Source organism: Podarcis melisellensis, assembly GCF_964234715.1.
Source record: "Podarcis melisellensis genome assembly, chromosome: 6".
NCBI classification, from domain to species: Eukaryota; Metazoa; Chordata; class Lepidosauria; order Squamata; family Lacertidae; genus Podarcis; species Podarcis melisellensis.
In genome coordinates, this window is record NC_138538.1 from 48582636 (window position 1) to 48610278 (window position 27643).

At 44.5% G+C, this 27643-nt stretch overlaps 1 protein-coding gene across 3 annotated transcripts; it reads right to left on the reverse strand.

The window, feature by feature from the left end:
* Positions 1-1633: 1633 nt before the first annotated feature.
* ELOVL1 (ELOVL fatty acid elongase 1) lies at positions 1634-24634 on the reverse strand. Of its 3 annotated transcripts, none has more exons than XM_081916208.1 (8): positions 24545-24634; positions 6732-6798; positions 6299-6489; positions 4513-4593; positions 4221-4277; positions 3738-3843; positions 2989-3125; positions 1634-2711 (listed from the first exon to the last, which is right to left on the reverse strand). In XM_081916208.1, exons 2-8 carry the CDS (start codon positions 6775-6777, stop codon positions 2466-2468), a joined length of 864 nt encoding a protein of 287 aa, XP_081772334.1. In that variant the 5' UTR covers positions 6778-6798; positions 24545-24634; the 3' UTR covers positions 1634-2465. The 3 variants fall into 3 exon arrangements, with proteins under 3 accessions (XP_081772334.1, XP_081772333.1, XP_081772335.1); XM_081916207.1 differs by lacking the exon at positions 24545-24634 and adding an exon at positions 21999-22157; XM_081916209.1 differs by lacking the exon at positions 24545-24634 and adding an exon at positions 21999-22145 and having other exon boundaries at positions 6732-6793.
* Between the last annotated feature and the right edge of the window lie 3009 nt (positions 24635-27643).

The following is a 27643-nucleotide window of genomic DNA, read 5'->3' on the forward strand; positions in this document are numbered from 1 at the left end:
AAGACCACGGAGCTCATTATCCCATATTTGCGAATAGACTGGGCAAGGCCAAACAGTTCTAATAGAAAGCCATACAGGTAAAGTCTCATTTGGAATACACTGTCCCATCTTCATTTCATTAAAGTAAAGGGACCCCTGACCGTTAGGTGTAGTCGTGGACGACTCTGGGGTTGCGGCGCTCATCTCGCTTTACTGGCCGAGGGAGCCGGCGTACAGCTTCCAGGTCATGTGGCCAGCATGACTAAGCTGCTTCTGATGAACCAGAGCAGCACACAGAAATGGTGTTTACCTACCCGCTGGAGCGGTACCTATTTATCTACTTGCACTGCATGCTTTCGAACTGCTAGGCTGGCAGGAGCAGGGACCAAGCAACGGGAGCTCACCCCATCGCGGGGATTCGAACCGCCGACCTTCTGCTCAGCAAGCCGTAGGCTCTGTGGTTTAACCCACAGCGCCACCCGTGTCCCTCCTTCATTATTAGTAACCAGGTGTTAAACCATAGCAAAAGAACAGCAAGAACAGGCATGCATAGTAGAATAAGCATATTTTACTATTGCTGAGTAGTATATCCCTAAATTCCCTTGCATCATAATAAAATACTAAATCAGAACAGTGGTGTAAATGTAGAATGCTGTCATAGGCATTAGTTGAAAGTTTCTCACACATGCACTGAAGGAAGGAGGCAGGACACAGCAAGGGATCAGCAGTGGAGAGATTTAAGTGTTACAAAACCTTGTAATTCAAACTAACAATAAACTTTGCTTAAAAGTTTTTAAAACAGGACCATCCTATCTGAAAACTGGCTAAAATAGCTGATGGTAAAAGCTGTAGTAGTACATCTAGCATTGCTTATGGCACATAATCCAGGTTATGTATTAGTCTAGCCCTAGCACTGAGGTAGAGAGAGACACTTACGTAACCAAGGCACTCTGCAAGATTTATTCCAACAAAATATGCATTCTGCCATGCCTTGGATTATTCTATCCAGCAACACTTGTAGCCACATTTAGCACTATCTATAGGATACTGCACAGATCAAATATCTGCCATTGTTGGCCAATTCTAACACAGGCCTATTTTGGGTGTGACACACAGTAGCAACAGCAGCGCCACTTTTCAGGCTACAGACAAATAGCACCAAGGAATAGGGCTTCTTCAGGCACAAGATATTTCGCAGCAGCTGGAGCTTGGGCAAGAACATAAATCAGTAAAAAACAGAAAGGCAGCTGGCCTAAAACTTTCCATGTAAGGAAAGGAGAATATGCATTCAGCCTGGCAGGGAGAGAAGAAAGGAGCCTAGGAAACAAATGCACAAAACCTTTGAGCAAAGTTAGCTTTGCTCAAGTCGTGGTCCTCTAGCAGAAGTCACCTGAGGCATGACACTACACTGGGCAAGCCAGAACGTGGCCACTACAATACTTCATAGGTTTTTGATCTGAATTTTTCAGTTATCCCCACTCCTTAAACTAACCCCAACTAAGGCACAAGGTGACTGAAGGGGAGCACCTCATTGGAACTGAATGTCAACATCTGTTTTATAGTCAATATGGCCCATGGAAATGTTTGTTCTTCTCACCCAAGCCTGACCAGTCATGGGTCCAAAGCCTTGAAAATCAAGAACAAGAATCACTACTCTCTTTCTGTCCATTTATTGTTGTGAATACAAGTGAGAAACTCAGGTAGAAGGGAGGCACCTCTCCTGAGTCCTCCCCAAGGCTTAGAATACAGGGAGCGTCTGCTCCTTGGAGCAGATCCAGTAATAATAATAATAAAAAGGCACACAGAGCAACAGCATGCAAGCTGGAAAAAGGTCCTTCTCCCTGGGCTTCAGTGCAGCAAAAGTATCTGTGGTCATCAACCCATGGGGAGCAAGAGCCCAGAGTTATTGCTAAGGTTGTGGGATCAGAGCAACCAAAAACTGGGGTTATGTGGAGGGATGAACACTGAGGCCAGCCAAGGCAGCAAGAATGAAGCCCTTGGCCTATAGCACCCCACCTGCATACAGAGCAGGAATAGATCTCTCTGGGGGAGTCAGACCCACAGCAACAAGGGACCACTCACATTCAAGTATGAATGGCAGGGCTCCAATGGGGTAAAGAGAATGAACAGCGGGCAACACAAACTTAGGGAAAGCAGAGGAACAAAATTCCCACCTGGATCACATGGAGTACATAGAACTAAATGGAAAGGTTTGTCCCATCTGGCAGAGTTCTGCTTTGGTCCAGCTCTGGAGGGAGCCCAGCCCAGGGCAGACACAGGCACTTTGAAGACCTTAGGCTAAAACCAGCACCAACAGCCCAAGCAGCCTCTCTCCCCTGGGACAGCTGAAGGCCAGGTGTGAGGGATACAGAGCAGTTGGGAAGGTGGCTTGGAACTGCAAGACAACAGTCTTTAGGCACTTGGTCTTGCTAATGGGCCCAGACATGGGTTCGGTTGGTCCGAGACACCTTGATCCCACCCACCTCCTAGTTGGCTTTGGTTTTGCCGTTAGAAATGGCACCATTCTCATGAAAGCCATTCTGCTGAGGTTGTGTCATGACCTTGGGCAGACGCTTGCCTCTAGTGTACGAATGGTACCAGAAGTTGGAGAAGAGGAGGAAGAAGATAACGCCGTAAATCCAGATGAGGTGGATGAAGATTGGGAACTGGTAGTCACAGCTGGGCATGAAGTAGTACTGGGAGATGTGGATGGAGACGAGCACAAACTGCAACTGTGGGTGGAGGCAAGAGAAAGTTATGGAGTAAAGAAGGCAGCTATATCCCGTTCCCCTACCCACGGGAGGAAATAGACAGCCCTAGGGACAGGTAGTTCAAGCTGGGAGAGGGAGAACACAGAAAGTCTAGCACAGGAAACAATTGCTAAATAAGTTCCTGTAGCTCTTGCCAAGAGAAAGGAAATAAGTCAGACCAATGTCCCAGGCTGGTTGTACCATCCAAAGTTGGGAGTTGTTGGCATGAGTGGCCTGGTCCTTTCCCTTTCCTACTCACCAGTTGAATGGCAGTGATGTGCTTCTTCCACCACAGGTACTTTTGATAAGCAGGCCCTGCAGCTGACAGCGCGTAGTAAAAGTACATCACCACATGTACTATCGAGTTCACTAAAGCATGAAATGAGCCCATTCCTCCTGCAGGCCAACAAATAAGAGAAAGGTTAAATTCAAATGGTAAAGGAAGAGCTGAGATATGACCAAGTCCTACATACATATAGCAAGACCAGAAAGGAATTCTTCTGGAAAATCAGGGACCACGAATATGGTGGTTATGGTGGTAATAGAGTAAAAGAAGTCAGAAATGTTTGTTATTGTTGTCTTTGTGGGGCTTTTTTTTGGGGGGGGGGGTTCCTAATCATCTCCAGTTAGTATTCTGTGAAATGCTATTTTGAAGTGCCCACGACAAATTTAGATTTCCAAATGAGCCCCCAGGACCCAAAAAGTTGAGAACCTTTGATATAAAAATTATACTATATTAACTTTTACCATTCTAAAAGCTCTACTTTATTCCAAAAGTTAACAATTCATCACCATGCAGAGACTCAAGGTGGCATACAGATAAAATAGAAACAGCAAAAAGCATAGATAGGCCCATTAAAAATCAATTAAATGTTAACAGAATTTACACACACACACAAACACATACACACACACAAACACATACACACACAGAGAGAGAGAGAGAGAGAGAGAGAGAGAGAGAGAGAGAGAGAGAGAGAGAGAGAACATGCCTTCCCTAAATCTCACCTGGGCCAAATTTGGCACCCCACCACCAGCTCCAGGGAAGCACTGAATGGTGGAACACATGCAGGAAGGTCACCTGTTCATTCTTCTTTCTTAGGATGAAGATCACCTGGAAGCAAGAGATTAGAGTGAGATGGGCTTTTCATTTTGGCCAGTGGGCCATTACTCCAGAATGTATAAAAGAGAGGAAGCACCATTGCAGACTCCAACTAGTAACAATCCAATCATCTTCAGTGAGCTAATAAATATCAACTGTACATACTGTAAGAAAATGAACAAAAACCACCCTATCCCAATGAAATACCTACTAGTGTTAGTAGAATATAAACGTTAGTCACCATTAATTTGCACAAATGATCCATGTCAGAATAAGTAGGGCTGTCTGACCACATCTGGTAAGTGTTGTTAAGGCCAATACAAATGTGTCAGCCATACCCATTTCTGCTCCAAACAAGATACTGTAGGCCTCAAAAAACAAGCACTTACTGTGTCAAGCAGTTCAATGTACTTGGAGATGATGAAGACCCAGGCTACATGGACCATCTACCAAGAAAGAACAATGTCAGAAATCCTAGTCATCAAAACATAAAGCTTCACCCTACTTTTCTACCCTCATTTTTTCTTCTTTCTGAATCCCCATTTCTCCTCTTGAAGTAATCCCACTACAGAATTGCAACATTTGCCAAGCTTGTGCCTACATTAAAAAAACAACAAGAGCACTCTCACACATGGGGGAATGTGAGACAAGATATGGGGTTAAAAGAATGAAAGAACTTACCCGAAGGGCCATGGGATTCTGGGATTGGTCCACAGGGTCACACCTCCAAGTGTAACCAGTCAACCAGCCTGACATAAGGAACTGCAACAAGGAGCCACCATTCAGATACTTCTCAATGATACTACATTCACCAGCTCAGCTTTGTAAACATACCCACAAAAAGTACTTGCCTAAAATTTGTGTTACTAGTTTTATAAGAGGCTAATCAGCTACGTTTCCATGCTCACTGAAGAGAAAGAGAAGCTTCTTCTCTATGCTCAACATTAAAATGCAGGCAACTATCCTATTAGCAGGAAAATTAAAATAAAATAAATAAAAGTAGCTTGCTATCAAACAGGCTGGAGGAGGACAGACAAAGCTGAGGGACAAGCTTTCCTTCCTTAGCAGCCACCAGCAGTCCATTCATTCATCTGCATAGAACTCTTAGGTCACCAATGGCTACCAAGCTAGTGCCGAAATGGAAGGTTGTACAAGGTACATGTCATACAGCTTCTCTGCCATGCAAATCTCTCTTCTAGGCACTTCTATGAGCAACCATTGGAACAAAACCCTGTGGAATTTTCAGCTGTCACAGCAATCCAAATCCCTTTTGCGCTGTGTTGCGTGCGCGCGTGCACGCACACACATACATACTAGAGAGGTGTCCCTTCATCCAGGGCTGCCAGCCTCCATAAGCCACCACCTGCAGAGTAACACCAGTGTCACTGCTGACACAGGGTTCCTCTTTCTGCCCATTGAATGGGCAGGCAGAAGGGCTGCTGGCAGCAGTCTACAGAAAGCCCCCAAACAAGGCTTTGCAGGGATGCTGGGACAGCCCTGCCCCTATCATGTGCTAATAGCACTGGGCCCAATCCGGGTCTGATTGCTGCACCAGCTCCATGCTGCCACAATACCCCACCCCAACTTCTGTTGCAGCCACCATGCTCAACAATTAGGTGGATGGGGTGCTAGCTCTGCTTCTTCAATAATCCCCACCTGGTTAGGTGGTGTTGTAAATAACTCTGATGTAATTCTGCATACTGACTTATATACACACACTTTATCTCCCCATATTTATAGTTTTAAAAATCAGCTTATGTATGTAGTTTTGTCCAGCAATGCCCTTGTACATCCAGCTGCTACAATGCAAGTCCAATAGACTTAATTTGTAACTTAACACTTTTAAAGAAGAGGCACTTCTTAAGATAATTCTCCTGACTATTGACCTGAGCAGGTAATGCTACCCCTGCCAGATTTAAGAAAATGGAATACCAGTAAGCATGATGCACTCCATCACATAAACACTGACAGAGAAAACATATTTACTGGGAAGGGGTTGTGCAATTCCCAAGTCACATGTATACCATTCTGTATAAAAGGCTACAATGGAGACACTAGACAACTGTTGCACGATTATGGCCAGCTGATATATTTAAGTAAATTACAGCTAGTAGAAACTTGTACATTGTCTGTTAAGCATAGCCTTGCTACACTTCTAGGTCATCATGTGAACAATTCCTGATAGGAAGAGTGAAAGAGAAATGGAAATTAGCATTCTCATAAAAAAACCACACCCTGCATGAACATTAACACCTTAATGTAACCAGACCAAAGGCCCATTGCACAAATGGTTTCCGTTGTCAGGATCCATTAGGTGCACCCCACCCCAAAACCTCTTAACCCCATAAAGCTTTACATATGCCAGGGTAGGAAGGAGTTTGAAACAGACACTGGGGATGCACCACAAGCAGTAACGGCAACATCCCACCAATGGAAGCTATAGCTAATCTATCTAGGAGATGCTTACCTCATAGACTATGTAGAGCGACAGAGCTACCATGGAGGAGTTATAGACAATCATGAACTTCCTGAGGTTCAGAGGTTTCCGGTTGGCCATGATGCGTGGCCCCAATGACAGTACAAAGTAGATATAACCCAGCAAGATGCCCGTCATAGGAAAAGGTGAGCCCATAAGTGGATACGAAGAAATCCGTGGGTCTGAAGGGAAAAGTGAACTGTTCAGAGGTGTGCACTGTGCCCAACAACACTCCCTCTGTTATTTTATCAGCAGCCCTATGCATCTAGGGCAGGATAAGTTAAGTGTTTGAGTCACACCGGGACCCTCAAGCTTTTGTTACACCTGGGGCAGGGGAGGTAGCATCTGTAAGGCAGCCAGAAAGTTGACTACTACTCTTCTTGAGGCCCCAGTGGGTCACTTTGGCTGAATAAGCCAAACTCACCTGCTTTCTTTATGAAGTCTTGATACATGTTCACCAGTGAGTCCATGGCAACAGTAGTTCAGCTGTTCTGCACAAGAAAGAAAGAGTGAGTCACACCAATGGTACTTGAATTATCTGCAGGTCCAGTCATACAGCACATACAGCTTCTACAGCACTGCTCCCCATCCTGCACAGAACTGTCAACTATTTTAATGAAGTAAGCAATCCAATCACTTCCTCTCAGAATCTTCCAACTGCCAACTTGGCCCTCCTCATATGACCAGCTACAGAGCTGAAAAATGAGAGATCACATGATCCTAAACACTTCTTGCTATTAGGCAGTATGATTTTGGGAATTCTGTGCCTCTTGCCCATCTGAGCTCTGCACAAAAAGCATTTGCAGCAAAATGCATGCCTATACAGATATAGGAATAAACTGTTTAATCAGGCACAAGCATCTCTCTATAACAGCCACTCTTCCCCATCCTACAATTGTAGTTTAGAATCACTCCAAGCACATGCTGTACAAGTCACAAGCACATCCCCAATAATGCTCTGCATGAACTGCAGCACAATGCACCTCCCCCCACTCGGTGCAAAATGACAGGCAGCCCTGGATTATTCAAGAAAAAGAAAACGCCTTTTTCAAAATGTTCTTTCACCAGCAGGTACAGAACAAACCTTCTCTGAAGCCGTAGATTAGGAAATCAACACACATGCCAACTAGACTCAAATGGTGAAGGCCAGTTCTGTCATAGAAGCCCTACTTGCCCAGCTTTTAAAAGATTTTAAGGAATTGGCTGGTTGTGCTGATTCACAGAACATCCTCTTGCTTCTGGCTCCATGTAAAAGATGCTTGATTCCTGCACCCCAAGATGGCTGCAGGATATTTGCATGGCCAACAGCGCAGCCTCAGCAAAACCCATGTATCAGGTTGCAGAAGATCACATCTGTTATTTCAATTCAGGTCCACTAACACATATGCACACACAAAGCTTGTTGCCCCTAAAGTCTGGAGTAGGTTCAAAGACAGCAAGGAAAGTTTAATGGTCCAACTAGAGAAGCTCTAAAAAGTTGAAAGTAGTACAACTGATTGTATGAAAAAAAAGAAGGTGATTGCCAAGAACAACTGTCCATGGCATAAGGTCAGTTGCCTGCATCATACAAGGGACTGCAAATTGGAGAGTTCAAAGAACAATTTAAAATAAAAGTGAATAAAGAATAAAAGAAACAAATGTAGGATTATCAAACAGCAATAGCACCTAGAGATTTTTAAAGGTTTTCATTAGAACTTCAGGCTCACTCTTCGCTTTGATGTACCCCCACCAAAGAGGAAAAGAAAGGTTGAATGTTTGCCTCATGAAATTCCATTAGACCCTCTGATCTGCTTATTAGACCCCTATAACCATACAAAATCCAGATTCTACATATCATAATCACTGCAGGATTATTACTGTCAAAGCTTGGGAAAATACCCATAAACCAAGTGAACAATCTATTGTTAGAAAGATATATGAATAGTTAAGACTGATTAAATTAACAATAATTGTAAAGACTTCCTTCTCTATTGCAAAGGAGGTCTGCAGACAGAGGGGGAGGTTCCTCACCAGTGTAGTGTGGCACAGCTCCACTACCATTCCACGAGTAAGAAGGTCAGAAATTAGGGGGCGGGGGGGAGTTGGGGAGAGACTTCAGACACCGAATCCCAGGCCCTCTCATTTCTCTGATGTAAAGCCAGAGTTACCTCAGCTTCTCCCATTGAAGTCAATAGGGAGAGAAAAGTAATCAAGAGCTCCTCCCACCCCACTTTCCACAGTGTTCGTAGTAAGCTGTCAGGGAATTAAAGGCAATAGTTTTTCCACCATGGACTCCCCACTCTGCCTAACAGAATGAGTGTATAAAGAAGTCAAGCTTATAAGCAGAATAAATGGAAAAGTTAACCCAGGAAGGGCAGTAGCCAACCAGGAACACTCATGTTTACAAGGGGATCATAATAATTTATTTGTTTGTTTAGTCAAATATAAAATGATTGAATGACGCTAGATTTGATTAATCATTTCTAGCCATATTTTCCTATAGTTTCCAAGTTACACCCACAGATGTTCAAGCAGCTAGGGTTCGGTATCTTTTGCTTCTTCAATCCTATACAAATAGTCCAACCAAAGACTCAGGGGGCAAGAAGCAAGTGCTGCAGGAAGTCCAAAAGATACTGACAAGCCTCATAAGCGGGGTCAATAAATTAAGAAAAACTCTAATCAGGTCCTGAAAAATATGTCTCTCTCCCACTTTGCCAACTGACCCAAGTTTGAAAGGTGCTACGAAGGCCTAACACATGCCTGGTAAAACCTAGCTAATCCCCATAATCTTACTAGGTTTACCAAGAGTAAGCCCCAGACACTGGCTGCTAGTGCAGGAAGAGGGAAATAGTACTAAAGTGCACAAAAACCCATCATACAACAGGCATAGCAAGGGAATTAGGGATAACAACATTCTGAGGTAGCTGACCCATTGTTCCTTGCAGAAGCTGAGAGCTAGTGAGCAGGAAAAGCCCAGAGGTAAGAGAAACACATCCCAACAAGCCACAGATTCTACTCTTCACTCCCCTTAAATTGGGAAATCAGCCAGGAAGATGAAAGAAAAGCCCTTAATTGAAGCACAGGTAGAAGAATTGTGGTAAGCAAACCATGCCTGATATTGGTAGTTGTTCTTTCCAATCTCCAACATGATAGTTGAGAAGATACTCTAATAGCTGGAAAACGTAGCCAAAGAGGATGGACAAGGAGTTGCAGAGGTGCTTAAGGGGCATTTCTGAATATATTACCCTTACACATCATCTACATGGTTACAATTCAGCACAACCACCTTTATGAGAACCAGGAAGTTCACAGAGCAAAAAGGTACTGGCTATTGTAGAATATGACTCTTGCCTAGGCAATCTAAGCATTCCTCTCAGCACCTGAAGCACACCTCTCAGTACAGTGGTACCTCGGGTTAAGAACTTAATTCGTTCTGGAAGTCCGTTCTTAACCTGAAACTGTTCTTAACCTGAGGTACCACTTTAGCTAATGGGGCCTCCCGCTGCTGCTGCGCCACCCCTGCACGATTTCTGTTCTCACCCTTAAGCAAAATTCTTAACCTGAGGTACTATTTCTGGGTTAGCGGAGTCTGTAACCTGAAGCGTCTGTAACTCAAGGTACCACTGTATTGTATTTCCCAGAGACAGGAGGTCACAACAACTATCCAGGCACAGTATATGGGCATTCCAAACTATAATCATTTAAAGCATTCCTCTCTCCACAGAGGCTTGCATATGACTGTGATAAGGCAGACTCTGCCCCCAGGCATACAATCCAAAAGAAGTTGCGACACTAAAGGCTCACCCAGGGCAGGATGATTTGAACATATTATGCCAATCCTGGCATGACTGCACAGGCTGCCAGTGAGTTTCCAGGCCCAGTTTCCAGTGAGTTTGAAAGTGCTGGTTTTGACCTACAGTATAAAGTCTTAAACGGTTCAGGACATCAATGCCTCTACAACTGCCTCTCTCTATATGAACTCACCCAGACCCTGAGATCATAATTCAGGGCCCTTCTTTGTGTGCCTACTCCATGAGAGGTCCGGAGGGAGGCAACATACACCTTTTCTGCAGTGACTCTCCCATCTGTGGAATATTCTCCCAAGGGAAAGCATTCCTCTTCTCCCAGTTCTTTGACTAATTAAATTATACAGTCATACCTCAGGTTACAGACGCTTCATGTTGCGCTTTTTCGGGTTATGGACCGCCGAAACCCAGAAGTACCGGAACGGGTTACTTACAGGTTATGGCAGTCGCGCATGCGCAGAAGCACCAAATTGCAACCCGTGTGCACGCAGACGCACCACTGCGGGTTGCGAACGTGCATCCCACACGGATCACTGTATAAGGCCTTTTAAACTATGGGGGCAGGGTTATTGTTTTTGTTTGTTACTATGTTACGTATTTTTCTGTTTTTATATTGTAAACTGCCCTGTGATTCTCTGAAGAAGGGTGGTATAGAAATTTAATAAATAAATAAAGGAAGAGAGACTAGAAGAGAAGAGATGAAAAATTCAAGCACCACTTCTTAGTTTTTTTAATTACCAGTCAGAATGGAAAGCTTTCAAGAGGAGGAACCAAACACTGCTTATATCTCAGTAGTGAATGAAGAGACCCTGAAGTACCTTTTAACTTTCTCTCCTTGATGAAATGGGCACTGCTCATTAATATGTTAAAATAGCTAGATTTTCCTATGCCTTGATGATTGTATGATTGAAGGTTAAGTCCCAAGTCTGGCAGGTCCTAAGCATGGCACCAAGGCTTGCCAAATCAGCAATGCACAGAGATGATGCAGGAATTGCTGTTCTTCCTCTATCCTGTATTGGCCCAACCTGCTCAGCCTGTTTGGGAGAAGGAGTGAATTTAGCTCGGCACCCACTCACACAGCAGCAGCCCAGCCCCACTGTAGCCTTAAGAGCAACTGTTTTGTATAGTCAGACAGAAAATACAGCACAGTCTTCCTTATCCCTTGCGTAAATGGGAAAATGCAGGGGGGACTGCAAAAATCTCAGAAACCCGTTACCATACAAAATATGACCATATTGTATTGTCCAAGTACCATCCACCTCTGTCCACTACATAACAAAGTTATCAGGTCAGACTGGAAGGACAGCCAAGGTAGGAATCTGCCCCAACTGCATTCTGGCAGGTTGCTGTGAGGGGTCTTAAAACGGATTCCCAACCAGGGCCTGGGGGAGAGAAGTGCTTCAGTTGAGATAATCCTCCTACTCAGTAAAAAAACCAACGAGGTTCTCAAAAAATCAAAAAACAAAGCAAGTGAGATGATCAAAGAGCAAGGGTCAGGACACCATCAAGGAGGATGGGAATCATCCCTCTGAGCTGTGACTACAAATGAAAGGGATCATGGCTATAATTTAACAGGAATTATATCCACCATGTGTTTCCCAGTGGGAATCCATAGAGATTAACTAGACACACACATTGTGATTAAGTTCATTTGTGTCTCTACTTGTACTGCTGCAAATTTTCGTATGTGGATTCCAGCTCCACCCACCTCTGCAAACAGGGGCCTGGCAACTCTCTGATACATCCTGTCAGGCCCATAGCTTTGTTGCATCTCCAACCCACAGATGTTCCATAGCCAACAACACAAAGCCCTGCACCCACATTAGTGTCTTGTATAGAAGTGTTGTGCCTGGTACTGCCACCCACATGGGAGCAGGGAGGAATCTCTCAATAGCATATTGATGCAGAGATGGGGGAGGGAACTGGAATGCTCCTATGATTGGCCTGCCAAGGGGCTGCACAAATATCCAGAGCAATAGGGAAAAGGCAGCCCTGGAAAAGCAACACTGACACAGAGAGTTGTCAAAAGCCCACATATTACTCCTATAAATCCTAATGATCAATCTGGTCACTAAACACACATCTGCCATTGAACAAGCCCAATCATATATCCCAAAGGCTGATACCTCTGTTTAATAGCAAGGCATTTCTTAGAATAAGCCCTTAAGAGACTTCCCTTAGTTCTCTAACGTGTTGCAGGCTGTGTTAAAAATCCAAACAGGCTATAGAAAGGGGCCACAACAGGTCCAGACAGCCATAGTAAACTACAAAAATACTTTAAGGTCAAAAGATAACTGCAGTGGCCATTTGGGAGGCCTGAAGGTTGCAAGGCAGGAGTTATGTGTGGCTCAGTTGTCTATTCAAGCCCCATGCCCCTTTGAGATTTAACATGCCACTACAGTGGACCCTCTGGATATGAATTTAATTTGTTCCAGGGGTCCGTGCGCACCCCGAAAAATCCATATCCAGAGGCGCCGCTTCTGCGCACACGCGCAGCGCGACAGAGCACTTCTGCACATGCTTGAGCGGCGAAACCCGGAAAAATACTTCCAGATTTGCCGCTTTCGCAACCCGAAGTTTATGTTGCTCAAGAGTAACATAACCCAAGGGTCTACTGTACTTATTAGCAAGACATGGCCCCCCACTATGTACACCAAAGGAGGCAGACAAACCTTATGACATTGGAAATATACACCTCCTTAAGCAGCTATCTGGCTCATATTAGTGGTTCCCAGATAGACACACTCAGGAACCAAGCCTACAAAAATTTATTTACGAAGGAGACAGAAATGCATTTACTGAAAACTTTCCAGACCCCAATTTCTCATACAACTCTCCCAATCTTCTTATTACTCTGAAAAACCCCCAACAGATTTACATCCCAAGGCTCAGGAGGTCATCCTAACCTCAAAATGTAACATATCCTATGGGAATCTTGAACTAAAATTAAAATTGATATATTTACTAAATAAATCAAAATTACTTCCAATGGAGGCCACCATTCAGCACTCCTGGGTCACGCCATGCATTTCTCCTTCACCATTTTCAGGCATGACTTTCCCTCTCCAGCCTGGTCATTATAATTTTGGCTAGTATTCACAGCCTTTTACGAATAGGATACTATTATTTTGTATTCTCCAACTCAAGTGAAAAGTTGCAAGGTCACACCTAAAGGAAAGTTATTGTTCTCATCAATTATCAGGGGGAATTCCCAAGCACAAACAGGAATAAGTATCATTGGCTCTACCAGCAGAAGCCAATCAAGGTTGCTTTCACCTCAAGAGTCCTAGATAGCTACGGTACCTCCACTAGTTCTCCACCTTGATATGGCAGCCACTTGTAACTATACTCTCTCTCCTACTCCCAGCTAGAACTCATGGACAATGTCAATAATTAAAGTCACATGCGTTTCCTGGGTGATAATCCAGGCTTGGTTTAGACAGAGATCCTGCCTGCCCTAAGGCAAAATTATTCAGAGAAACTAACTGCTGCTGAGCAGTTCAAACTCTTATAGCCTTGAGAGCCAAGCTGTACGTAAATAAGCCTCTCTACTTAATGTTTCAGATAAGGAGCGAGAACAGGCAAATGCCACAAAACATGCCTCTTTCCCTCCATACACAAATATCCATTATGGAAGGGATGGGGAATCTGAGGTCCTCCAGTGCTGCAGTAGGAAACAGACTAGCTAGAATACTGTAGGCAGATGAAAGTTAACACACATCCAAAGTCAAACTCATTATAGACCCATGACTCAGGGATAGCCTCTGATGGGATGATCTTGTAACATGAATCATCCATGAGTCTGCTTGATGAGAATGCATGATCATGGTAACCAGGCCCCAAAGCCACATATTAAGATTGCCATATGTCCTCTTTTTCCAGGACACATGCTCTTTTATGTGTATGTAAAATGAGAGCCATCATAGCGATCGATAGTTAAAAGTAGAAGTCAGTAATGTGTCCCCTTTTTTGATCTTCAAAATATGGCAAGCCTAATAGCAGACTGGAGAGAGAAAAATCCCAGCCATCAATAAATTTTACACTAGCACAGAGAAAATATATTTTCGAGTCCTGCTTCCTAGTGTCCCCAGTCATGTTATGTTTCTTCTAGATAGCAATGCAGACATGGGCAGTAGCAAGACTGGCCCTAGACCAAATGGCACTACAGGAGCAACTCTGGCTCCTTTCCTCCTTATTCATTCATACCTTACTATTGCATATGTAGCTCATTTCATGACTTTATTGTATACTTTACATGCATAAATTAGTCTCTAAAAAGATGCTAGAATCTGTAAATCATATTCATGTTATATGAACCATTTACTATTTGTTTCAGCCAGTGTTAAAAACTAAAGATATATAAGCTAGGTGCCAAATGGCTCCTTAAACCAAGCTTGCAACTGCCAAAATGGAATGTCTAGTTGCCATTTTGGGGCAAGAAGGCTCTAAAGTCTTATTTTTCAAACAATGGACTGACTGTGATTGGTTCTTAAAGAAAAGTCACTTGATCCAGGGACAGTCCACATATAATGGCCTATTCCAAGTTCTTTTTCTTAATGGTGACTGCTTCTGCTCAGGCTGCACAGAAAAAGCATTTGGCTCCAGAAACTCATTCCGATTGTGCAGATAAAATGTAACTGATAGAATTCTAAAGGGGGGGGCATTAGTGTGTGAAATAGTGTGCGAAGTCCAGATCCAATGATTCCCCAGGCATGCACCTCCAGATGGTGATGTCAGGTGCCACAGAAGGGTGGGAAAGCTTCAGCTGCCCACTACTTTCTCTCCAAGTCCATTGCCACGGTGGGAGGGGGGAGGTATTTCAAAATCAAAGGAGCACCTAAGTCAGGCATAGGCAAACTTGGCCCTCCAGATGTTTTGGGACTACAACTCCCATCATCCCTGATCTAACTGCACCACCACTATATACAGGTGAAACTCGGAAAATTAGAATATTGTGGAAAAGTTCATTTATTTCAGTAATTCAACTTAAAAGGTGAAACTAATATATGAGATAGACTCATGACATGCAAAGCGAGATATGTCAAGCCTTTATTTTTTATACTTGTGATGTTTATGGCGTACATCTGATGAAAACCCCAAATTAACAATCTCAGAAAATTAGAATATTAAATGAAATCAGCAAAACAAGGACTGCAAATAGAGCAATATTGGACCTCTGAGAAGTAGAAGCATGCATATGTACTCAGTACTTGGTTTGGGCCCCTTTTGCATCAATTACTGCCTCTTCTAGCAGGACTTTGTCACCCGCCCACACTGCCAAAAGCACCAAAACCTGGTTCAATGCCAAACTCGCGAGTTTGCTGGCCAATCAAGCACAGTAATCCCATTGGCATTGAACCAGGTTTTGGTCTTTTGGCAGTGTGGGCGGGTGACAAAGTCCTGCTAGAAGATGAAATCAGCATCCCCATAAAGCCCATGAAGTGCTCCAAAATCTCCTGGTAGATGGCTACGTTAACCCTGGACTTAATGAAGCACAGTGGACCAACACCCATGTTGATTACAATCCCATGGGATTACTGTGCTTGATTGGCCAGCAAACATGCTTGACCTGAATCCCATAGAGAATCTATGGGGCATTGCCAAGAGAAAGATGAGAGACATGAGACCGAGCAATGCAGAAGAGCTGAAGGCTGCTATTGAAGCTTCCTGGTCTTCCATAACACCTCAGCAGTGCCACAGGCTGATAGCATCTATGCCACGCCACATTGAGGCAGTAATTGATGTATGCCATAAACATCAAGTATAACAAATAAAGGCTTGACATATCTCGCTTTGCATGTCATGAGTCTATCTCATATAATAGTTTCACCTTTTAAGTTGAATTACTGAAATAAATGAACTTTTCCACAATATTCTAATTTTCCGAGTTTCACCTGTATACTGCTACTTTAATTTTATATACATAATTTTACCCACCCAGCCTCAATTTAATCAGTTTCACCAGAGACTGCAGGTAGGGTGGGGACAGCAAATGGTGGCGGCCAAGTTAGATTGATACCTATGTGGTTGTGATTAATGGTACTAAACATTAGATGAACCAGGGAAAGATTTGTGAATAATAATTATTTTAAATGCAAGCTTGATTTTGATTTAACTTCTCTTCCCAGCAGCAAAATTTGTTAATAAGGCGCCCTGAGCAAGGACAAAATTTGGTCCCCCCCGCCCCATATTTCATATTTTCACAATAATTCCTTCTGGTACAGTTGCTTTTTTAATGAATCTTCTCAGTTAAATACCCATATAAATAAATGTATTGCTATTAATATTATATTGTGCCCCCCTTGGCTTGGTGACTTGTGCAGGGGAACTACAGGCACTACTCTAAATCCAGTGCAGCTCTTTCCACAGAATTGGAGTTACGCTTCTCTGACCCAAGTACAGTGGTACCTCTAATTATGAACTTAATTCGTGCCGGAGGTCCTTTCTTAACCTGAAACCGTTCTTAACCTGAGGTACCACTTTAGCTAATGGGGCCTCCCGCTGCCACTGCACGATTTCTGTTCTGATCCTAAGGTAAAGTTCTTAACCCGATGTACTACTTCCGGGTTAACAGAGTCTGTAACCCAAAGTGTTTGTAACCCGAGATGTTTGTAACCCAAGGTACTACTGTAAGGTGTTGGTCCAGCATGGAAGTGTGCCAGTAACAGCAGCGTTTCCCACAAGTACATTCCATGCACTCACCTAGAACACTGAAGACAGGCAAGGCAGAAAGCCAATAAGGAAAGAATCGCCACGTCTGGAAGGAAGCTGCTACAGACATGTAGAGATAAAACCTATACCATACATGCAATACCAAACCAGCCTAGCTATGTAGCTAGCTGTGTTCTATTGTGAATCAGGGTGAGTGGCAGAAAGTCTAGTAACCCAAAAGAGATAGCATATTCAGTGTGACATTTATAAGTATACAGCACGTCATAATAAAGTCAATGGTAGGGTTTATATTACTGCACTTTGGATTTAGACATATTGTCTCTAATTGGCCTGGTGCAGTTACTGATATAATCACATTTTCATTTTTCTCAACAAATTAGGAAGAGGTGCTCCTTTAAGTCTTTAAATTCTGGCAGGTCATTACAAGAATTCTGTAACTAAGAAACACTGCCCAATTTTTAAATTTTTGCTGCTCCCTCCTTGTTTCTTTTAGATTGTAAGTCTGAGGGCAGAGACTGTTTTGTCACTTCTAAACTACTATCCAGGGAGTCTTTTTTTTTATTACTAAAATGCAATATAAGAATGCTTTACATAAATAATTACTATCTACATAGTACAGTGGATCCTCAGATTACGTTACTTTTGGGTAACGTAACTTTCGGGTTGTGAACGCAGCAAACCCAGAAGTGTATACTTCCGGGTTTCGCCTCGCATGTATGCGCAGAAGCACTCCGCGTGCCTTGCACACAAGCACACAATTGCGCTGCGTGTGTTTTCGGGGTGCGAACGGACCTCCAGAACGAATTAAGTTTGTATCCGGAGGATCCACTGTAGTTCTAACTTTACATAATTTCTATTCTAAATATGCAAGATATGACCAAGCCTTTGGAGCTGATGTGGCATTTATCTCTGGTCTCACCCATAGGTTTCCTGGAAGTTGCCAATGCCATGGCAGAATTTTAACCCTACACAGCCAGAAACAAACCTAGAATCATATAACTGAAGAGTTGGAAGGTACAGCAAGCGTCATCTAGTCCAGGCATAGGCAAACCTGCCCCTCCAGATGCTTTGGGACTACAACTCCTATTATCCCTAGCTAACAGAACCAGTGGTCAGGGATGATGGGAGTTGTAGTCCCAAAGCATCTGGAGGGCCGAGTTTGCCTATGCCTGTTCTGGTCCAACCCTTTGTGTTGCAGGAACAGAGTTTGGGCTCACAGGTAGGGTTTGAAGTAAGCTCTTCTCCCACCAACAGCCTCCCAGAGGTGTTGGGAAGGGCTGTAGGTCAATGGTATTGAGCAACTGCTTTGCATGCCAACTCCACCCGAGTGGTTCAAATCTCTACTCACTTCACTGGGTACCATTGGGCGAGTCACCATCTCTTAGCCTAACCAACCCTGCAGGGTTTTGTGAGAGTTAAAATGAGGACTATACATACCACCTTGAGCTCCTCAGAGGAAAAGGTGGGCTATAAATCAATAAAATTAGAAAGTGTTGATGCTGCACCCACCTGTCTCATTCATACAGCACATTGTTCAAATGTGCCCATGAAACAATCTAGGGTGCCCACCTAAATCAGTGTCTTGAGTAAAGGTGTCCTGGGTGGCAAGCAAGTGGATGCCTCAGAATTGCTGCAGGCCACTAAGTTTACCAGCCAGTGTGTATGCATTTTATGAAATAATTAAAGGGGGGGACTGCTAGGAGGTTTTGGAGGATTAGAAGGAAAAAAATACATAGGATGCTTCCTCCTGAGTCAGACTACTGGTCCATCTAGCTCAGTACTGTCTACACTGACCGGCAGCAGCTCCTCAAGGCTTCAGATAGGGACCTACCTGGAGATGCTGCCAGAGGTTGAATCTGGGACCTTCTGCATGCAAAGCAGATGCTCTCCCACTGAGCTATGGCCCCTCCCTTAAAAATAATGCAAGATGCTGGTTCTCATGGCTTTTAATTAAAGGCTGGTTTAAATAGGGCACAGAAAGCTGCCTAATGCCTTATATATAGGATGAGCTCTACTGAGTCAGACACATTGATCCATCTAGCTCAGGAGTGTCAACACTGACAGGCAGCAATGGCTCTCAGGCAAGGAGGGCAACACCTCTAGCCCTACCTGGACTGAACTTGGCACCATCTGGAAGCAGCTACTCTGCCAGGGAGCAACTTCCCTTCCAAAAAATCAAAGCTCCACCAGACAGGGAGAGAACAGACATCCTAGCAGGGCTCAGCAGCTCTCCTGGATAGGGGCAAGACATGGTGAAGAGAGTGGCCTAATGATGACACCTTTCTCTTCCAATTAGTATACAGGGTCTCCAACACCAGGCAGGGGTTATACCGTATTTACTCAGATCTAATGCACACCTCATTTTTCAGAACCTTGAAATCATAAAAAGTACTTGCTGGCAAATGTAAATGAATCATCTAATCTAATACACACCTTAATTTTCGCAACATAATTTGGCCAACGAAGTTGAGCATTAGATTCAAGTAAATATGGTACAGTATTTTTACAGTGTGTGCTAGGATAAAACATTTTAAGATACGCAATCACAAAGCTTGCTTTTGAAATTCAACTCCAATCTAACAAGAGTTGCACATGTAGGCAGATCAGGGAGCTTGCATGCATTCTTCTAAACTAGATGCAACATGTTGTCTCGCACATCTTTGTCAAAAAAAATTATTATCAAAAAGCACCTGTCTGGTGCTTTTAAATGCCTACAGCTGCTTGGTAGCCACTGAAGAAGCCATCAGCCTTCCCCTGCGGATGTAAGAGGAAAGGGCTTGCTCAGCAGAGCATACATTTTGCATGCAAAATGTCTCAGGTCCAATTCTTGAAATCTCCAAGTAGGATTGAAGCTCTGAAAAGCCATTGTCAGTCAGTGTAGTGAACTAGATGGACCTATGTTCCTATTAACTCATGGCCTTTCCTTGCCAGAAGATCTAAGGCCTATACCCTGTGACACTCTAGAAGGGTTTAACAGGAGACAACCATTTATTTAACTGTGCATTTAAGTGGAATGGAGATCTTTTGTGTGTGTGTGTGTGTGTGTGTGTGTGCGCGCACACACACACACACACACACACACACACACAAAATCACTGCTGTCTTCTCTCATCTTCAGTCTTTTGTTGGACAACAAAATAGGTTTAAAGACACTCTCAATGCAAATCTTTAAAAATGTAGCATAAGCACTAATAACTGGGAAACACTGGTCTGCGAGTTCTCCAGTTGGAGAACAGCCTTTACCAAAGGTGTCACGAACTTTGAAGAAGCACAAACTCAGGGCAAAACCGAGAAACGAGCTAAGAGGAAGGCAAATTTGGAAAACCCTCACCATGATTGCCTCCCACCCGGAAACCTATGTCCCCATTGTGGAAGGATGTGTGGATCCAGAATTTTCCTCCAGTCACTTACAGACTCACTGTAAGACTGTGTTCATGGAAGACAATCTTATTCAGCGACAAGGGGTCACCAAAGAAGAAGACATCTTCAGTATTCCTATTTTGCAAGTATAGGGCCTGTTTTAGAGCAGATGCTACTTGGCATGCACTAACTGAGAAAAAAAAGAGCTACCAGAGCCAGGGTTAAGCAGTCCACTATTTCTCTAGTTACTACAAGGCATCCACTAACTACTTTTCATTGTGTTTTAAATAATAGTTACAGGGAATGATGTAAGAGAGTAAGACACAAGATCTCAGGTGTTGCAGGACACAGCAGGAACGTTTTTAAGCTATAAGGCAGGAAGAACTGTTATGCCTAAAAATAAGTTTGATTTTTTTTAAAGTCATGATTTTGAATACCATAGAATACATGTTAAAAATCACAATTGCCAAGATTCTTAGAAGGTTGATGCTGGCACCTAATCTTTCAAGCACCAATTTCATCAGATGATCACCTCCCCAAGATGGCATCCAAGGCACCAAGCTACTGAGTGACATCACACTGTGCGCCTGTGGCATGACTTGTCAGATCTATGAAAAGTAACTAAAAGCAGTTAGTAATCTCCTGGGTTTGAAAGATCTTCAGAATGCAATGTTTTGCTGTATAAACACAAATACTGTAAAAGCTTATTTAATCCTGTTACACTTAATTCTTTGGAACACGGTTTGGGTGGAGGCTGTATAGGGTAACTAGAAAACTACTCCATTGGAAGTAAGGGGCAGGGAAGAGGATGGTCACAAGTCATACCCATCATTTATCTTCCTCTCCTAAGTGAATGAGGGCTGTAAACTGCTCTACCTACTCCTTATTCTTATTCCCATTCCAAATTTATGTAATTAGCTACATAGTAGAGTTTGTGCAACAGGATCACAAGAGGGGATGGATTTGTGGCGCAACTGGTTTCTCTTACAGAATCAGCTTAATTTCATTCTTGCAGGTGCAACTAGTTCCATCATTTCTGGAAGCAAATTTGACAGCAAAGCATGAATGCTAAAAGGATAGGCAAGTGTTTAAGAGAGAAGAAGCAGAAGTGACAGAGATTAGCTAAACTTAGCTACAGGCACCCCTAACAGAAGTCTCGATTCCCACATTAACTTGCCTTGCCACTTTCACCCTGTACTACAGTTCCTGTGCTTTTTAGTTAAGCCAGAACCTCACCCTTCAGAGGCATCCGAAGCCTCGCTCAAACCTCGAGGCGACCTAAAGGCCTCCTTTTGGCCTCTACCACAGCAACCGACCCCAAGGTTTAGCCTTCCGCAAGAACGAGCGCGGAGCCCCTCGAAACTACCCTGCAGCGCTTACATCCCTCTCGCCGCTGAGCCTTGGCGGCCGCTCCTGGGAAAAATTATTTCCCCTCCTCGTTCCACCCCGAAGGCAGGCGCTGCTGTCTCTGGGGAAAGGCGGGAGGGAAGCTTCCTTGGCCCACGGCCGGGGGAGCTAAGCAAGCGGCGCTCCTGCCTCTCTTGAGGCCCAGGAGTTACTCCTGTCAAAAGTTGCCGAGACGCCCTGCGCGGCCTCTGTCAGGCGCCGCTAAGCAAAAGGAAGGAAGCCGCTTTCCCCGCCGGGTCTGCGAAACCGCAAAGAAAAGGGCTACCGGGCGCGGCTCTCTGCCGTCCCGACGCCTGGCAGGCGAAGCGCCGGGGCCCGAGCAAACAGGGCGTGGCGGGCTGGCAGGCAACGGAGGAAGGCAGAAGCGCATGAAGCCGGACACCGGTCCCCGGACCCTTCGGGACTCGGGAGATGCCCCCCTCAGCGCCCTCCCTCAGCCTCCGTCGGAGAGCGGCCCGACGACTCACCCGCCTGAGGACGAGGAGAGAACCGGCGCGTCCCTGAGAGCTGCTTGCACGGCTACTATTTCCTCCTCTGAAGACCCGCTTCGGAGTCACCCCAGAGTTAAAGGGGGCCGCCCCGAGCGCTCCGCTGCCGGTGATTGGCAGAGCGGCGCTGACTACAAGCTACCTCACTGAGGAGGAGCCAGTCGTCTTGCTCGCCCCGTAGGAAGGCGCGCTCGCCGGGTGGAGAGGCCGCCAAGCTGGAGGGCGGAGGTGGTTGGTGGGGGGGGGGGGACGGAGAGGACTTTGAGGCCTCCCTCTCGCCCTCGGATTTGGCTGCAGGCGCTCCCCGAGGGCCAGAGCGTGCTTAGTGCACTTGTTGCAGAACTACTGAGCGCTGCCGGCAGGGCTGCTCCTCCTGCACCCGCTGCACCCGCTTCAAGGTCCTGGCGTCCGGTCTTGAAGACCTCTGCCGCTCCGTCCTATGCATGTTTACTCGCTTCCTGGGGGCGAGAGCTACGCTAGGTGTGACGCACGCTACTAACTCAAGTGACTCGTTTTTTTGGTTTGGTTTTTTTAAAATAAATATCAGGAAGGAAACGGAGGACTCTTAGAGCAGGGCAGCAAAAGAGGAGCGATTACCCCCGCCCCGCCCGGCCACCAGGCCGTGGTCTTCTCCCGGTAGAGAAGCTTTCTTTGGCAACATTTACTCCCACTAAAATGAGAGGCCCCAGCTATTTCCAGCTTCTGAGGCTCCTAAGCCTTCATAAAAAAATAAAACATGAGGAAAACAAAAGAAGACAAACACACACACTGTTGTAAACCCCCCCAAGAAGCGACACGATTTGATTTATTATTATTATTAATCAGTAACACTTTTCTAGATGAGGAGATGTTTTGTGGCACATCATACCAAAACGTGATACAAGTTATGACATTTTTTAAAATGCCTAAAAATCATCAATGGTCTAAATCTGAGGAGCCCTGTTGAGCTCAAAGTCCGTAGGACCCCCTCTGATCAGCCATGATCTGGATGGAGCTTGCTAACAACTCCTGGGAATTATTATTTTTTAAGGAACATTTTCATCATTATTTTAACTATTAAAGTTTTTTATCCCACCTTTTCATCTCTAAAGAATGTCCAGGGCAGTCAACATTCATACTTTAAGAATAAGTTTGATGAATCAACCAAGTGAAAAACAGTAGCACTGCCCCAAATATAGTTGTTTAGTCGTGTCTGACTCTTCGTGACCCCATGGAGTAGAGCATGCCAGGCACTCCTGTCTTCGCCCCAAATATACCTAGGCACAAACCATTTATTGGCAAAGTGAAAAACCTGCAAGCAGGTTGGCCAAATGTGAGCTAAAGACCAAAAACAATCATGCAGCAGAGTGAAAAATAATCAGCTGATTAGGTCAAAGTCCTGCCAGAATAACAATGTATACTAGTGAAAAGCCATTAGAGGGGTTTAAATGGGCCTCCATGAAGACAACCCTTAGCACATTCCTAAGAAATTTACCTAAGATGGTGGGATGCAGAGAAGATCTTAATATATGGGCAGGTTTATACTGGAGAAGATGGTTCTCCAAGTAACCTGGTCCTAAGCCACTTAGGACTTTAAAGGTAATTAGTACTTTGAACTGTTCCGAAAACAAATATTTTGTATTTTTATATGGTGAACTGCCCTGTGATCTTTGAAGGAAGGGCGGTTTCCAAATTTAATAAAATGAATAAATAAATAAATAAAAGAGATCCCACACATGGGTTCCCTTTTGAATGTTAAAGTTGAAACATCATTTATGCATCACGTTGTCAGCATTTGCTGCACCAAAAGCCACACTAAATGGGGCACTTGGCTGATCATTCTCACCCTGTAAGGTAAACAATGCATAGTTATGGTTATAAATTTTGAAGATTGAACTCATCTTCCAACTTATATGATGAAAATATTGACTATCCTCCACTACCACCCCATATTAACCATAAGCAAGTAGGCATAAAGCAGATCTAACAATAAAGACACATTGTCCTGCTAAATGGTGAAGATAACCGTACCATACTTCTGAAACTGATAAGATATCGAACAAGTGATTGATAAAACTCACTACTTGGCAGGACAGTACAAACAACCAGTGATAACGTCCACACTGGTACTACTTGGTAAATGATTATTTATATTCACTCACTATTTATTCTGAAGGCAATCTCAACGAAACACCATGTGAGTATACAAAGTTGTAAGTGGGACAGGGGGAGGAGAGGGGGAGAGGGGTTAAATATGCTCCCTGTTCCCGTTTTTGAAAATGCAAATAATAATAAACACATTTTAAAAAGTAAATAAACACCATGTGAGTAAGCTGCCGGTCTCTGTCATAAATTAAGGGAACAACATAATTGACTCCTACACTCGGACACAGTCCCAGGGTTTGGGTTGCCCAAGAGCAGGATTAAACTAACCAGCTTTCACACTGACACAATTCAGGATGCTATCTCCTCTGTCACGTATATTCTGACATTATGGACAATAACTGAAAACTAAAAACATATTCTCATTTATCACTGTCACCAACCTTTTTTGGATCTGGGGGCACACATGGAATTTGAAAAAGATGCCAACAATGCCAGTCACAAAATGGCTGCTGCCAGGGGGTGTTGCCTAACACAAAATGGCTGCCACCTCCGAAAGAATGGAAAAAGAAAAGCTTCAGGAACATAAAATGGTTCAAATAAAGAAAATCTATTCAATTGTGTTGTTGCTTACAATAAAAGTTTGAAAAAAGTATTGGTTATTATGTTGTCTATTGCTGGTGTGCTGCTATAGATTACAACTAAAAATAAAAGATAACTGAATCTAGAAATAATTTTGAATTACTATAGCTAGCCCATGGTCACTAATAAACAGACATAATTTCTGATGGCTGGAAAGTTTCTTGGTTTGGTTTTTTTGTTAGTTTGCTTTGCTCTTTTTATGGAATAGAAAAGAACATAACTACAAGAAAAAACACAAACATATTTTTTTAAACTCACCAGAGTAGTAATTCATCAATATTAGCCCAGACTAGTGTGATGTCTCTGCCTTTGCACTATGGTCTCCCTGCCCCAAACAAATTGGGAGCAATCCCTGCTGTGGTCCAGGCAGGAGGAATAGGTGATAATAAAGAGGACACCTCTGAAATGGAACCTCCCCAATAAACAAATTGGACCAGCAAAGAAAAAGGTGCTGATAATGATAATGGGTTGCATTTACCCTGAGTGGACTCACTTTAGTTAATGGCCATGGCTGAGATGGATTTCCATGCTTCCCCTACACACTTCCACCCCCCCAAAAAAACTTCTTTAAGTAGCTGTTTAAAAGAGTACCTGAACATTTTGTTTCATAATACACCCTCCCTCCATCCAGAAAATTTAAGTAATTACCAGCTAGCTGCCATGTTCCCCTTCTTGGGCAAGGCCATGTGTGGGTGGTCACAGACCAGATCCAGGTGTTCTTGGAAGAAACTAATGTTCTTTACCTTCTTGACCTTGACCTCACTTGATCTTCAACTGAGGGTTTAGCCTGGTTTTGGTATAGAAACTGCTTTGGTCACACAGTATGATGACCTCTGTTGGGAGATAGGGAAAATGTGTCCCTGTTAATTCTCATTGACCTCTCTCCTCAGTGCAAAAATTAGGAACATTGCCAAACATTTCTTCAAGATCTTTGCCTGGGGCAGGCAGAATTTTCACTCCTACACCACAGTTCCACAAGAAGCAGGAATAATCTATATATAGGGTTACCTATTTAAGTTGATGGTCACTCAAAATGGTTTGATCAAAATTGCTTCTACACATTGTGAAGCAAAATAATTATTTTATCAGCTTTCTCTAAAATTAAAAAGTGGAGCAAGCTCACATTATCTTGGCTTGGCCGTATTGCCAGAGTTAAAGTGATGCTACTGCTATGCCTCCTTGAAATTATCATAAAAATGATAGAGCAATAGCCAACAATGATACTTATTCATTTATTCATCTACCGTATTTTTTGCCCCATAGGACGCACCGGCCCATAGGACGCACCAAGGCGCTTGTGGGGCCGGCAGCGGGGAGAAGCGCTCTTCACCCCGCTGCCTGCCTGCAGACCAGGTCCGGGGACAGCGGGAAGAAGCGCCTCCCAGCTGTCCCTGGAGCTTGCGGGGCAGGCAGCGTGGAGAAGCGCTCTTCTCCCCACCGCCCGCCTGCAGATCACCTCCGGGAATAGCGGGAGGACGCGCTGCGCCTCCCGGCTGTCCCCGGAGCTTGCGGGGCAGGCAGCGGGGAGAAGCGCTCTTCTTCCCGCCGCCCGCCTGCAGATCGGGTCCGGGGAGAGCGGGAGGACGCGCTGCCCCTCCCAGCTGTTCCCGGAGCTTGCGAGGCTGGCAGCGGGGAGAAGGGCTCTTCTCCCCGCCGCCCGCCTGCAGATCAGGTCCGGGGACAGCGGGAGGACGCGCTGCACCTGCCAGCTGTCCCCGGAGCTTGCGGGGCTGGCGGCGGGGAGAAGCACGCGTCTCCCCGCTGTCAGCCTCCAAACCACATAGGGAGACAGCGGGATGGCGGCGTTCCGCCTCCCCGCTGTCCCCCGACCTTGTGGGGCTGGCACTGCGGCTCTCCTGAAGCCTGGAGAGCGAGAGGGGTCTGTGCGCATCGACCCCTCTTGCTCTCCAGGCTTCAGCGAAAGCCTGCATTCGCCCCATAGGACGCACACGCATTTCCCCTTCATTTTTGGAGGGGAAAAAGTGCATCCTATAGGGCGAAAAATACGGGTAAATAGGAAGCCTCAGCTACCTTGCCACCCATTGTACAGGCCCACAGCACAGGGAGGTGTGGCAGTAACCATTTTGAAATGATATTGTGATGTGGCCAATCTATACCACGCACATACCCCCCCCCCTTCTGTTTAATTCTTTAAAAAGTGTTCTGGATAACAATGGAACGTTAAATGGGCAGGGAATAGCTGAGGCTAACCATTCCAAAAATTATCTATACTATCTCTAGACAATTTCTCAAATCCCTTTCGGAGCTCAAGGTCTGGAAAGAATGGGCAAACAAATTCACTCCTTTAATGTCACCCAAGGTGACCCATTCTTGATATTTCACCATGGAATTACTATGTGCTAACACTCCTGGAGCATTAGTACAAACCAAATAGCTCTTGACAAACTCCAACTTGAAATTCATCATAAAGAACTCCTGAGGTCTCCTTGGCAACTTTATGAGATGCAATGAAGGCCTATATCAGAAGTAATAAAGCCTTTTGACAGCTAAACAGGTCTCCTAGGGCGAATGTGGACTTCCCTCTGGGTCTGCTGCCACCTTCAGTCTTGAGGCCTGGGGGACAAAGGAGAAGAACTGGAGGTCAAAGCAGGGCTCAGAATGTGTCTGGAGGGGTCACAGCAGGGCTTCACTTTGCATTTGCCACCACTGATGCACACACTTACAAGAAGATCCAGCAGGAATAAGTTGGGTTAGAGCTCTAGTCTATGTGCACACTTGCCGTGACAGTGAACAATTCAGTATTATCCATCTCTCTGAGGCAGGTGTGATTTCTGTAGTGTTCCAGCGTAGAAAGAGACTTGAAGCATTTCTCAAATTTTACAAGTCATGGACTATCATATGTTACAACATTCTTTACAGCTGACTTGTGACAGGGGCGG

Excerpts from the sequence above, each read along its gene's own strand:
- ELOVL1 (XM_081916208.1), bottom strand. The coding sequence starts at position 6,777 with ATGGACTCACTGGTGAACATGTATCAAGACTTCATAAAGAAAGCAG. Across the intron at positions 6,490-6,731 it reads AGACTTCATAAAGAAAGCAG|ACCCACGGATTTCTTCGTAT; the intron begins GTGAGTTTGGCT and ends TTTTCCCTTCAG. Across the intron at positions 3,126-3,737 it reads GGGTGCCAAATTTGGCCCAG|GAGGAATGGGCTCATTTCAT; the intron begins GTGAGATTTAGG and ends GTTGGCCTGCAG.